The 12,142-nt window shown below is 37.0% G+C and overlaps 1 protein-coding gene across 1 annotated transcript; it reads right to left on the bottom strand.

Annotated features, from left to right (window-relative positions):
• Positions 1-232: 232 nt before the first annotated feature.
• Positions 233-11,913, bottom strand: LOC132645002 (DUF21 domain-containing protein At4g14240-like). Its single transcript, XM_060361720.1, has 13 exons — positions 11,516-11,913; positions 10,252-10,328; positions 9,608-9,691; positions 9,405-9,518; positions 5,104-5,187; positions 4,916-4,987; positions 4,650-4,717; positions 2,271-2,358; positions 2,108-2,181; positions 1,714-2,023; positions 1,572-1,618; positions 1,408-1,489; positions 233-633 (listed from the first exon to the last, which is right to left on the bottom strand). Exons 1-13 carry the CDS (start codon positions 11,748-11,750, stop codon positions 520-522), a joined length of 1,449 nt encoding a protein of 482 aa, XP_060217703.1. The 5' UTR covers positions 11,751-11,913; the 3' UTR covers positions 233-519.
• Between the last annotated feature and the right edge of the window lie 229 nt (positions 11,914-12,142).

Below are 12,142 nucleotides of genomic sequence, written 5' to 3'. Positions count from 1 at the left end.
TTATACATGGTATACCCCATCCTTAATCCAATGAACCAAACAAAGGACTGGTACTAAATAATCCAGGGATTATTTAGTCCCAGGACTATAATCCCAGAACTATAATCCCAGCAAAAATTTGTCCGCGTACCAAACGACCACTAAAAGGTTTATTAATTGATGATGTTGCATAAAAACAACTTGTGATATCTTCCACTTAGTTACTAATTTTAAAAATATAACCTTCAGAACATAATCAAAATGAGCTAAATTTCTCTCATTTCTTTGCCAAGAATAGGGGGTTATTCATGGTTACTTCCAATTTGTCTTTTACAAACAGCACGGAAATCATAGTATTCCTATAAAATCAATAAACCTGAGACACTCTACCAACAGTGGGTATGAATTCATATAAATAAGTATATCCTCACAAAATTATATATGCAGTTTGCAGAAGCATTTGTTCCTTTTCCCCTCAAAATTTACAGAGCCTCTCTCTGGTTTCACCCATTACTGAAACAGAGAAGCTTCAGCAGATTATTATTGTCTCTTGTTCTCAAGAAGAGGCTCCCTAAGACTCCCTTGCATTCTTCTTGCGGTAGAAAGGTCCTCACTGGACTTTTTGGGGCTCTGTCCTTCCTTACTTTGGCCTCCCTGAAGAATCAAATAAAAAAGTCCGCCATAATTAGAAAAACGCTTACCTTGAACTACAAAAAGGCAAAACTCCCTTTAATTAACATGTACAGCAACATAGGTATTTACCTCTCCAATCATTATTTTCACTTGAATAACAAGGTAACAAGTTCAAGAATCGAAGAGAAATGCTTCACAGTAATCTACTACCAATATAGCCTCCTCTTAAACTTTATGCCGCTTGGATTTATATATTCTAAAATCAGGTTCAACGACTGAAAGAATTATTTTAGAAGACATGTACAAGATTTTACTGTTAGTTGAAGATTTCCAGTTTCAGTCCCTCATAAATGTAGTCTTCTTCATTTTGTTTCCTTATTCTTTTCCTCTTTTTTTTTTTTTTTCCATGTAAAGAAAGAAGGGATGGGAGAATTGGGAGAGTTCAGTTGTTTGTACAAGCAGTTAATTAAAGACGAGAATGCTTTTATTTGATAGTGTTAAGTAGATTAGTAAATCATCTAGGAGAGAGATATATAATCCCATGATAAACATTGATGAATATTAGACGCACCAAAGATTTATAAAAGAAAATATACAAATTAAAATAGGTGCATTAGGTGCACAAATAAAAGCTCATGCTCCATGTAGTTACTTACAATCAGTTGGTGTCAAAATGCTAACCCAGTTTCTTGCAACCTTAGTTATGTATTCTAGAAATCTCACATGATGAACATTGACTTTCAAGAAAGTTTCATCATATTTAGGGACAGTCATATAAGATATTTGTGCACTTACAGCTGCCTTTTGGGCTGTTAATCTACGAATTGATGGAGCTCGTGCCACTACTGAAGCAGCTGCTGCAGCAGCCACGCGTATCCTGTTAAAATCAATGTTAGAATATCCTCTTCCATAAATATAACACTGATTAGATATAACTAAGTTCTCTAAGTCTGTCCAACCTTCTATGTACATCAACATACTCATCGGTCTCGTCTACTATTTCCTCCTGCACCATGATCAGTTTTAAAATGTAAGTACCATCTGTTATACACCAAATATGCAAAAGAGGAAGTAGGAAAACAAAAGAATCCCAATAGATACCTGTAAAAGTTCTTCAAATACATCTTCCAATGTGATAATACCTATTACTTCACCATCCTCAATGTCATCTGCTGACTGAGTTAATGCATTTGTCACTGCATCACCAGATGCCGGTGAGGTTACTGCTGCTGGTAATCTAGTTCTCTCAATATCAACGACAACGCTATCTGACTTATCCTGAGATTTCTCTTCCTCAATGACCAAGGGATGTTTTTTGCTTTTTCCTTTAATTTTCACCACTGCAGCCATATGACTGCTACCCTTTTGGAACTCATTTAGTATGTCATACAACGGCATATCAGCAGGAACTCTGAAAAGATGTATGATGAACAACATTTCTAGCTTAAACGTCACAAATGTAAAACACAAAAAGTATAGAATTAGAAATTAATACCGTGGAATTCTTCGAATTGAAACAGAACTAACTGGCGTCTCTGTTTCCGGCCGCACTGTGAGAAGACTTTTTACCTAACATTATTTAAGTACCAAACTATCATGACTTCAAAGAGTAGCAGAATTACAAGTGAAGCGTGATGTGAAGGTTATGCAAAACTAACCAGAAGAAGACCGATAATATTCTTTGGATTGCCAGAGTACACAGGAACTCTGCTATGACCTCTAGCAAGAACTTTTCCCATTGCCTCCCTATGATGGGGAAAAAGAAATCGATTTAATCACTTGCTAGAACTTAATTCAGAAGAAACATTTCCAGGGCTGTCATACTCATATGGTAGATGCATTCAGTCCATATTCATACATAAAGTACTTGGAACACTTTTGCTATTATACGAGATAACTTACGAATAAACTATTAAGTGCTTATAATTTTTTAACTATATTAGCTTTTATTTTATTAAATTCACTTAATTCTCAAAGTACATATTCGTAATATACATTTACGGGTTGTATCTAAACACCCGTAACCGTACTCCTACTCGTTTCCCCAAATCCTAAGATTTAGGTGATGATATCCGACTTCTAGATCTGCCTTCCATTCGAGTGCCCACACCCATATCCGAGCAACATAGATCCTTAGTCACATCCTCCCAGGGACCCCAGAAATAACAAATGCAAGCATAACCATTTGCACGAGGACATAACTACTGCATACAGCAATGAAGGTAATCTTATACAACTCATAAGGAAAGAGTATTCGCACTTTTTTTTTTTTTTTTGGAAGAATAAGAACATAATCATAAGTCAACACTTAAGGTTCAATTGGCAAGCGATCCTCTTAAACCTCTAAATAATCTTCCGTTGCAGCCCCCCACCCAAAGGGAAACTAAAAAAAAATAAAAAATAAAAAAGAGAAAAGATGATGATGAGAATAAGCCTTGATAATTATGTAAATTGTAAGGCTGAACCCATCGGGAGACACCTGTGGTTGTGGTTGGCAGTATCTTTCTCTTAGACACCTCAACTAAACATTGTTCCATGAGACACTTTGGGTAGGGCCCGACTAGACATTTAGACACTTTTTTACACATTCTCAGAATCAGCTTAAGCGCGTATTGCCAAGCGCCTCCTACGTGGAAAACTAAAGAAATCCGTATGTGACACATGGAAATTTTATTTAAAAAAAGAAAACCTCTTTTTTATTTTTCATTTCTTTAGACTCTCTATCCCCCACCCACCCCAAACCCCCTTCCCGCGCTTCATCTTCTTCATGCTCCCTCCTCCCTACCAACCTTCACCCAGATCCCCACCATTAAGGCCACCACAACTTTTCTCCCTTTCTCTTTGTTCCTTTTTTAAAAAAAAATTATTTCAAAATCTTGCCTGCATTTGAATCTCTCCATTTCTTTCTGTTTCTTTTTCTCAGAATATTATCCCCTTCCCCATTTATTCTTGCTCCGTTCTCACTACCAAACTTCCCCTAAATCTCCACTATTAACACCAGCACATCTTTCTCCCTTATTTTTTTTGTCATTGACAAATATAGTTATAAAATTGAAATTAGCAAGAAATCAAGTAGGTAAAAGTCTATGATTTTCTTAAGGTCCTGTGTTCATGGCTTTTGCTCAATCATGGGTTTGTTTTCTTTTACTTGTGTTCACCCACCAGTGTTGATTTGACTAATACAGTAAAAACCTGTTTACTAAGGTTAATTTTCTGGGTAGTGGGTATGGTGGCAAAAGACAAGGGAGAGGAAAGGAAATATGGTGATAACAGAGGTTGTGGGAATGGCGGATCTGAGGAGCTGGTGGCATGGGAGAGAATAAGGAAGGAGATGGGGAAAAAAATTAAGGAAAAAAAAATGAGCCTCTCACGCACCTAGATTGGATGTATTACACTCATGGTGCCATGTCAGCGAAAAGTGTCTAAATGGCTGAGTCGGGCCCTACCCAGGTGTCTAAATGGATCAAGATTTAGTTGTGGTGTTTAAGTGAAAGTTGTTGCCAACCACAGGTGTCTCCCAATTGGTTCAGCCAAATTGTAATGGCATATTATCCCAAACTCAGTTTCATGTAAGCACTGAATTTCTTTTTGGTAGACATAAGCATTGAACTGAAAGCCAGCATGGATTGCCTGATCTGAAAAGTAGATATATGACATGTTACCATTAAACTATTCAATTTTGAGTTCCAAGCAGAACTGATGGAAGCATTGTGCTAGCCCTCAATCGTTAGAACTGATAACAGAACAAACTCTATTTCGAGAAGTTAACCGTCAGCTCAAGTGTTTGAGCCTAGCACATGAAAACTGACTCATTAGTTGCTTCATTCTCATAAAGAAAGCCACAACCAAGATAAACAAACATACTCATTATTGTTACAACATAAAATTAAAGGGAAAATGTAGTGCATACATCTGACAGTGAAATCTCATGCCCTGAAAGTTCATTACCTGAGAAGCATGACACTTCACAGGACTTGAAGAGCAGAAGACTAAGTTTGATTAGTTAAGAGCATTCCAGTCTAATTGCCAACACTCACCAGTCTAGCTTTGAATTGACATCCAATGAAAATGTTGACTCAATAGGCGTCATTGCCTCCTCAGCAGTCTATCGATAAGGGGAAAAAAAATAGAACAAAAGATAAGATGATCATCATTACACCACCCTGGCTAAAAAGGAGAGTAAAAAGAAAGTCTAGAAGATTTAAGAAACTACGTATTCCTTTGGTGTACTTCAGTTAAGGGTCAGTTTCTGAGATACCGACATATTAAAATATGTTACAATTGACAGTTTCACTAACACTACCTTCTCAGTCAAATCCAGTGCTCCACTAATGATTGTTGTCTCATCATGTGTAAGTTCACCTCCCTTGCCAGCCTGCACAAATTTCTCAATAATGAATCATGGTTTATGAAATGCCAAAGGAACTTGTAGCTTAGTAACAGCTAGTTACACATTAAAATTACTCCAGCAGATCATGATACAATACAAACCTCTTGGCCGTGAATAGAAACAAGGGCTTTCAGCTGAGCACGTCTGAATAGTACTTCATTGTGTCCCAATACACAGTCCAGAATCTGCAAAGAGAAGCCAGCATAAATGAAGTCAAAGGCTCTACTCTACCATTTCTAAGAACTGTCACCCTAAACTGGAAAAACTTTAAGAATTTCACCAGCAGTCAGGAAAACCTAATTTAGAGAAGCACAAATGTTGTGTTGTTATATATTCTAGGTAGAGAAAGATATAGATCTCATTTCTTGATTAAGACCATTATAAGACGAAGTAAAATGTCATAGACAAATGTTATCAACTTCCCAGAGTAGCTCAAGACAGAAAAGACAATTGATAAAATACCAGCTAAATTTGAAGTGCAAAGACACTGAAGAATAAATTCACCTTTAGACTTTAGTACTTCATATGCCATCAAAATCTTACGAGATTGGCTTGTCTTTGATTTAGTATAAGGATTCATAAAAATAGGATGTTAGAACATTGACTATGAAAAAATTCAGATCATACATTTCGTGTTTCAAACCTCCTTTATCTAATCTCTTTTCACTTCCAAAATATTGTTGAGCATTGATATCACAGCTTGCGACAGATATAATCAAGTAACAAGTTGTGTATCTAGCCAAATATATGCGTAGCCAAAAAGAAATGCAAATGCCATCCTCAGATAAGTCCTTTCTGCTCTTTCCAAAGTTCAAATGCAGAGAGCAGCTCAGTCCAAACATTTCCTAGAAGTGAGAAACATGACCTGAATTTTTCCCATTCAGTTACCAGGATCTTTTATTCAAATATCCATATCTGCTCCATATAAGAAGTGTCTGTCACCATTATGCTGATCATTTGTGCACTTTTGGCAGCAAGTAATATGCTTTAAGAAATATAGTTCAAAATGTGTCATTTATTATTTCTATTTAATTAGTCAAAATATCTGTTTAAGATCATAAAGTATTAAATACCCGAGTAAATAAGATGAAAAAGATAAACCTTTATGAAGGAAAGTTATATTGGACCATAACCTTACCAAAACAACAATACCAACAACAACTAGTCAATCTCAAGCTAGAAGCGGTCAGCTATATGAATCCTGATTATCCATTTTGTACCACATTCGGGTATGGAACATAATCTAAATTGAGTCAAAATTAAATCCATTGGAATAGGAAAACAACATAAGTAGCATCAACACAATGGTTCCACAAGATCTCGTCTTTATGGTAAACTAATTTCTAGACACGAAAGAACCCTAAATGAGAATCATGTAACCTAACATTAACAACAACAACTACACGTCAATCTCAAGCTAGATGGGTCAACTAGAAGAATCCTCATTATCCATTTTGCTCCATTTGTGCCACGTTCAGGTAAAACATAAATTGAGTCAAATTAATTAACTCCATAAGAATAGGAAAACTACATCAGTACCATCAACACAATAAGTTCCACTAACTCTTAATTATAAACTAATTTCTACGAGAAAGAACCCTAAATGAGAATCACATAAATATAGTTGAATATACAACGATATCAAGATTACATGAACTTTTAGTGTTGGACCAAGATCTATTTTAGTAGGCTTGGAACATCTATATTAAACTACGCAACTTCTTAGACATGCAAGACATTACTGATGTCATTATCAAAATCATTTAAAAAGCACAACAACAATTGTTCATGAGTCCCATCACACAGGATGTTCTGAAGGCTCTTGCTGACATGCCTTGTGACAAATCTCCTGGAGTGCATGGTTTCCCAGTAGAGTTCTCTAAAGAATACTGGCCAGTGGGTTCTGATGTGATAGTTGCAGTCTTAAGCTTCTTTCAGAATGGTAAGTTATTGAAGGAGAAGTGGAGCCTTGGCGTAACTGGTAAAGTTGTTGTCATGTGACCAGGAGGTCATGGGTTCGAGCCGTGGAAACAATCTCTTGCAGAAATGCAGGGTAAGGCTGCGTACATTAGACCCTTCTGGTCTTGCCCTTCCCCGGACCTTGCACATAGCGGGAGCTTAGTGCACCGGCCTGCCCTCTTTTTAAGCTATTAAAGGAAGTTAACTGTACTACTCTAACTCTGGTACCTAAAGTCCCAAACCCTACCTGTGTGAAAGGCTTCTGATCTATAGCCTGTTGCTCTACAATGTACAAACTTTTGGCCAAGGTACTTACAGCTAAGTTGAAGACTGTTGTTGACTCTCTGGTTGGGCAATCACAATCTGCCTTCGTAGAGGGAAGTAACATACTTGACAATGTGGTCATTGCACATGAATTGATCAAGAAGTATAAACAGAAGAAGACCATCTCTCCCAGCTGCATAGTCAAGGTGGACATAAGAAAGGCTTATGATTCAGTTGAATTACCATTCTAACAAATGGTGCTGATAGAGTTTGGGTTTCCTCACAAGATGGTGAATTTAATTATAACATGTGTTAAAGACTGTCCAATATTCCTTGCTGATTAATGGAGGCCTGACAACTACATTCCAAGCTAAAAGAGGATTGAGGCAAGAAGATCCTACGTCTCCATGCCTCTTTGTTCTGGCTATGGAATACTTAAAACAACTCTGCCATAACCCTTCATTTAACTACCATCCCAGGTGTGCCAAGATGAAGCTGGTACATATCTGCTTTGCTGACGACCTCCTTATGTGTTGTAGAGCAGACACTATTTCAGTCAAGTTGATGATGGACAGGTTTGAGCATTTCTCTGAGATTTCAGTAATGAAGGCAAATCTGGACAAAAGTTCCATGTATGTTGCAGGTATCTCCACTGAAGTTACTGATCAGCTCCTTAGTGAAATGCATTTCACTCTAGGACAAGTGCCATTCAAGTATTTGGGGTACCTCTAGCATCTGGGAAGTTGAACATTAGCCAATGCATGCCCTTGGTTGACAAGATTATAGCAAGAGTTAATCTTGGACTTCCAAGTTCTTGACTTATGGGGGTAGACTTCAATTGATAAAAAGTTCGTTATTTGAAATGCAAACCTACTAGGCCCAAGTCTTCTTGATTCCAAAGAAGATCCTCTCATTGATCACCAGCGTGTAGAAATTTTCTTTGGACTGGTGGCAATGAATACTCAAGAAGGGCTCCTATAGCTTGGGACACAATTTGACAACCCAGGTGGATCTTTTCCTTTGGAAAAGGCTACACTTTCTAAGCTTCTTTGGGCAGTAACCATGGGCAAAGAAACACTTGGGGTGCAGTGGATTCACCACTTCCATATAAAGGGCAAGGACATCAACACAGCGGACACTCCAAAACAGGCTTGCTGGTTATTCCAAAAGATTTTTGATGCTAGATCGTGGCTGGAGGATATGGTTCACTGTGATGGGAGATTTAGTATCAAGAAAGCTTATCTTGGGATGGTTCCTCAATATCCAAAACCTCCGTGGAAGAAGCTAGCACTGACCCACTGGATTACTACCAAGGCGTCACTTTTTGATGTGGATGGCATTGAACAAAAGGCTGTCAACAGTGGACAGGTTAGGCAAATGGGCCATTCAGGTTGATACAAAATGTGTCTTTTGTTCATCTCAAGAAGAAGAATCCCAAGAGCACCTTTTCTTTGAATGTAAGTACTCTGGCTATCTATGGAAAACACTACTGAACTAGCTTGGCATTCATCGACATGTTAGGGACTGGGAAACTGAGGTTCGATGGGTATCATCTGTGATACATGCTACCAGAGGAAAGTCTTTAGTGATTGGTTACTTATTTGCAGTTGTTATCTACAATGTGTGGATCGAAAGGAACCATATAAGATTCAAGCAAGAGAAGAAGGGACTGCAAGGACAGACACAAGGAGATAGTTTTACAAGTGCACATCAGGGGGCAGAAGCAGGCGAAATGGACTAATGTCTTGGCCAAACTTAAAAACTACCCCTGTTAGATGGTTGTCTAATTCCTAGTACATGGATATCTCACTAGTTATAAAGTGCAGAACCATATGAGCTAGCTGATAGTTAATAGGTTATAGCTTAAATTGTTGCTTTTGGTTATTTTTCTAGGATCTAACTCTAGAGTCCGATGAGTTAGTTGCACATATTGCTCACTTGGTTAATACAATTTTTCAGTTCAACCAAAAAAAGAAAAAACACACAATAGCCATGTGACTAGAAAAATGCCTTAAACAGTTTAGATGTGTTCTTATAATGGAATTAACTTAAGCTAATGCATTTGTTTTGGCTAAATCGTTTTGTCACTTCTCTTGGATAATTCCAATGATCTCAAGGAAAAAAGTCGTACTTGCCAGCTATATCATTGAAGCAATTGCTCAAGGACTGTAGTAGTTACCTTTCCTATGGGGTAAGCAATTGGGTAGCATAGAACCATCAGAACACGAACAAGCCAGACAAGACTTGCACCTACGGCAAGTCCATATCTAGTGCATATTGCTTGAGGAATAACCTGAAATCAAAGAATAGCAGGAGTATCACAGCATCACGTATAACTCTTAAATATTAAGATACCAGTTACTGACAAGCAGTAGAAATTACCTCTCCAAATGCCAAAACAAAGGTTACTGATAGTATAATGGCCACATATTGGTTGAAAATTTTGTCCAGGTATATAGGTAGCGCCTGAAATTGGAAGAATGAAAAAGCAAAAAACAAGTAAAGATCCTCATCACCTCACTTCATTAAAAAATACATACTTTTATAAGTAAATAAATTACATAAAGACATTAATATTTTCTCCACATTTGATCTACTTTCGTCAATCATTTTTTCTTGAACAAGTATCACTATTCTCTCATTTGATTCATTAGTTTGATTCAACAATTGTGTCCCCTTCAGATTTTTCCCAATGCTTTAGTTTAGCTAGGCTATGAAAGTGCATCTGGGTTAGTTTCTAGTCCATGATCACATCACCTCGCTTGCACAACCCCGCAGTCAAATACTACATCAGTGCCTTAAAACCTTATCAAAATTGCCTTAAACCTTATCAAAAAATTTTATCAACAGCAACCATTCCAATTTAACAAATAAAATGTTTTATTAGCTGTTGCATTTCTCCTGCTCACCCCCTCCACTCACCTTCCCCCAATCCAACCCCCTCTTCACGTTTTTGTTTCACATTTTGGAAACCTAACTACAGGCATTCTAGACTGAATAAAAAAGCCAGATATCAGGGTTATTACCTCCATCGAAACAGCATTGCATAGAAGTAGGGTCACAAGAAGCTGGTGTTGCTTCTGAACAACAGGAAATATTGTAGCTGAAAAGATCGCAATCAGTGAAAATGAGAAAAACATTCCACCAAAAAGGAAACAACTCAGAAATAACAGAGATAGTTAAAGGTTTTCCTGTATTTACATCTAGCTACATGGATACGTTAGATTCAGAGATAGCTATATCCATTAGGCATTAATCAGTCCTATTTAAAGGAGGAGTCAGAATGATATTCCAGAAATGACTAGTTCACTTCGACTTGTATTACCCTTAAATATCACAACTAGTTCAAGGACTAAGCTCCAAAATCACATTAATATACAAGTAACAAACATCATTCATTTCACACAGCCAATAAATTTTCAAAGCAAGTTATCATTTACGTCTGTTAAGAATACGCATTTTAATATGATGAAAACAAGAATTCTTGAGCTTCACAAACATCTGATTTCATTTTTTTACCACACGCTCACAGAGAAAATGATGAAGAGAACAGCCATTATGACCAGTTGACCACTCCCCAATGACACGTAAACCCATCAGGAAAAAGCACCAACAGTTTTCGAAGGATCAACTCAACAGACAGATTAAAAATGATACTTAAATCACAATTCCAGAATACTTATTGTACTTCTTATGTAGTTTTCAAATATATGATTTTTATTTTTAAACAACATAAAGATTTTATGTTTGAATTCACGGTCAAAATTAAGGAACTTACTCTCGAAAATCATACTGTGCCACATAAATTGGGACAGAGGGAGTATCATTTTTTCTATGCTTCAATCCAAACTAATATACCAATCCTCTATATCCATTCCGCAATGTTCAAAAACTCAAACCCTTCAAAAATTACTACAAACACGAATCCCTACCATACATGTATTCTTTATCCATCAATTAATCAATCAAATACACCTCATTTCTAATTGCAGTCGACTCTATTCAGACCCCATTTCACAAAACATGCTCAAATAATGCAAACAAACATAAATACACTAACAAAAGGTAACACAGACTTCATAAAAAAAAACAATCTTTTTTTTTTATTTCTTTGACAAGTAGTATCAATCAAATACGCCTCATTTCTAATTGGAGTCAACTCTATTCAGATCCCATTTCATAAAACATGCTCAAATAATGCAAACAAATACAAATTCACTAACAAAAGGTAACACAAACATCATCAAAAAAGCAATTATTTGTTTGACAAGTATTATCAAGAAAGTAAACCTGCTTGTTTTTTCTCAGCAGGGGTGCCACTACGTTGAAGGATCTCAAGCTCAACAAGACCCAAAGACATAAGACCCAATGTTAAACCAGACATAATTCCAGCAAAAAGTACCAAGAAACATGAGATCCCTCCATACACAAACCATGTAACTGTCCCAAATGCTATTTCTGCACTAAGATTATTTTGTTCCCTCATAGCCATTCTAGCTATTTCCAATGCATTTAACAGCTGCATAATTGTCTCTTCAAATGGACAAAATCAGAGACCCAGGTTGCTTCTCCTTTCAACAGTGATGACACAATGTGAATTGATTGACTTTTTGTACATTATTTTTGTGGGAATCTGGTCATTGACACGTGGCAAGAAGTAGGAGGAGTTGGTTGGGAAATAGTATAAAAAGTAAACGGGTGTGTCCTCTCCTTGTATCTTGGGTTGGGCTATAGTTATTGGATCATGTACGGTCCGATACGGCACAGGCCTTATCACTTAAATACAATAATGCTGGTACTGTTATAAAATAACGGGCAATTCGCAGCCCTTATCTTGGGGTGGTCTTTAATTTTTGTTCATCAAAATGAAAGTATTTAACTTTTGTCCTTGGCCTAAAATTCAGGATTTCGGGTTAG

This window comes from Lycium barbarum, chromosome 6 (genome assembly GCF_019175385.1).
Source record: "Lycium barbarum isolate Lr01 chromosome 6, ASM1917538v2, whole genome shotgun sequence".
NCBI lineage: Eukaryota > Viridiplantae > Streptophyta > Magnoliopsida > Solanales > Solanaceae > Lycium > Lycium barbarum.
Note: the sequence above shows the minus strand (reverse complement) of the source record. Positions and strands in the feature narration are given on the sequence as shown.

Coding starts and splice junctions, on each gene's coding strand:
- LOC132645002 (XM_060361720.1), bottom strand. CDS start 11,750: ATGCAGCTGTTAAATGCATTGGAAATAGCTAGAATGGCTATGAGGGAA. Junction 2,359..4,649: donor GTCAATTCAAAGCTAGACTG/GTGAGTGTTGGC, acceptor TCCCCATCATAG/GGAGGCAATGGGAAAAGTTC. Junction 634..1,407: donor TAACAGCCCAAAAGGCAGCT/GTAAGTGCACAA, acceptor TTGATTCTTCAG/GGAGGCCAAAGTAAGGAAGG.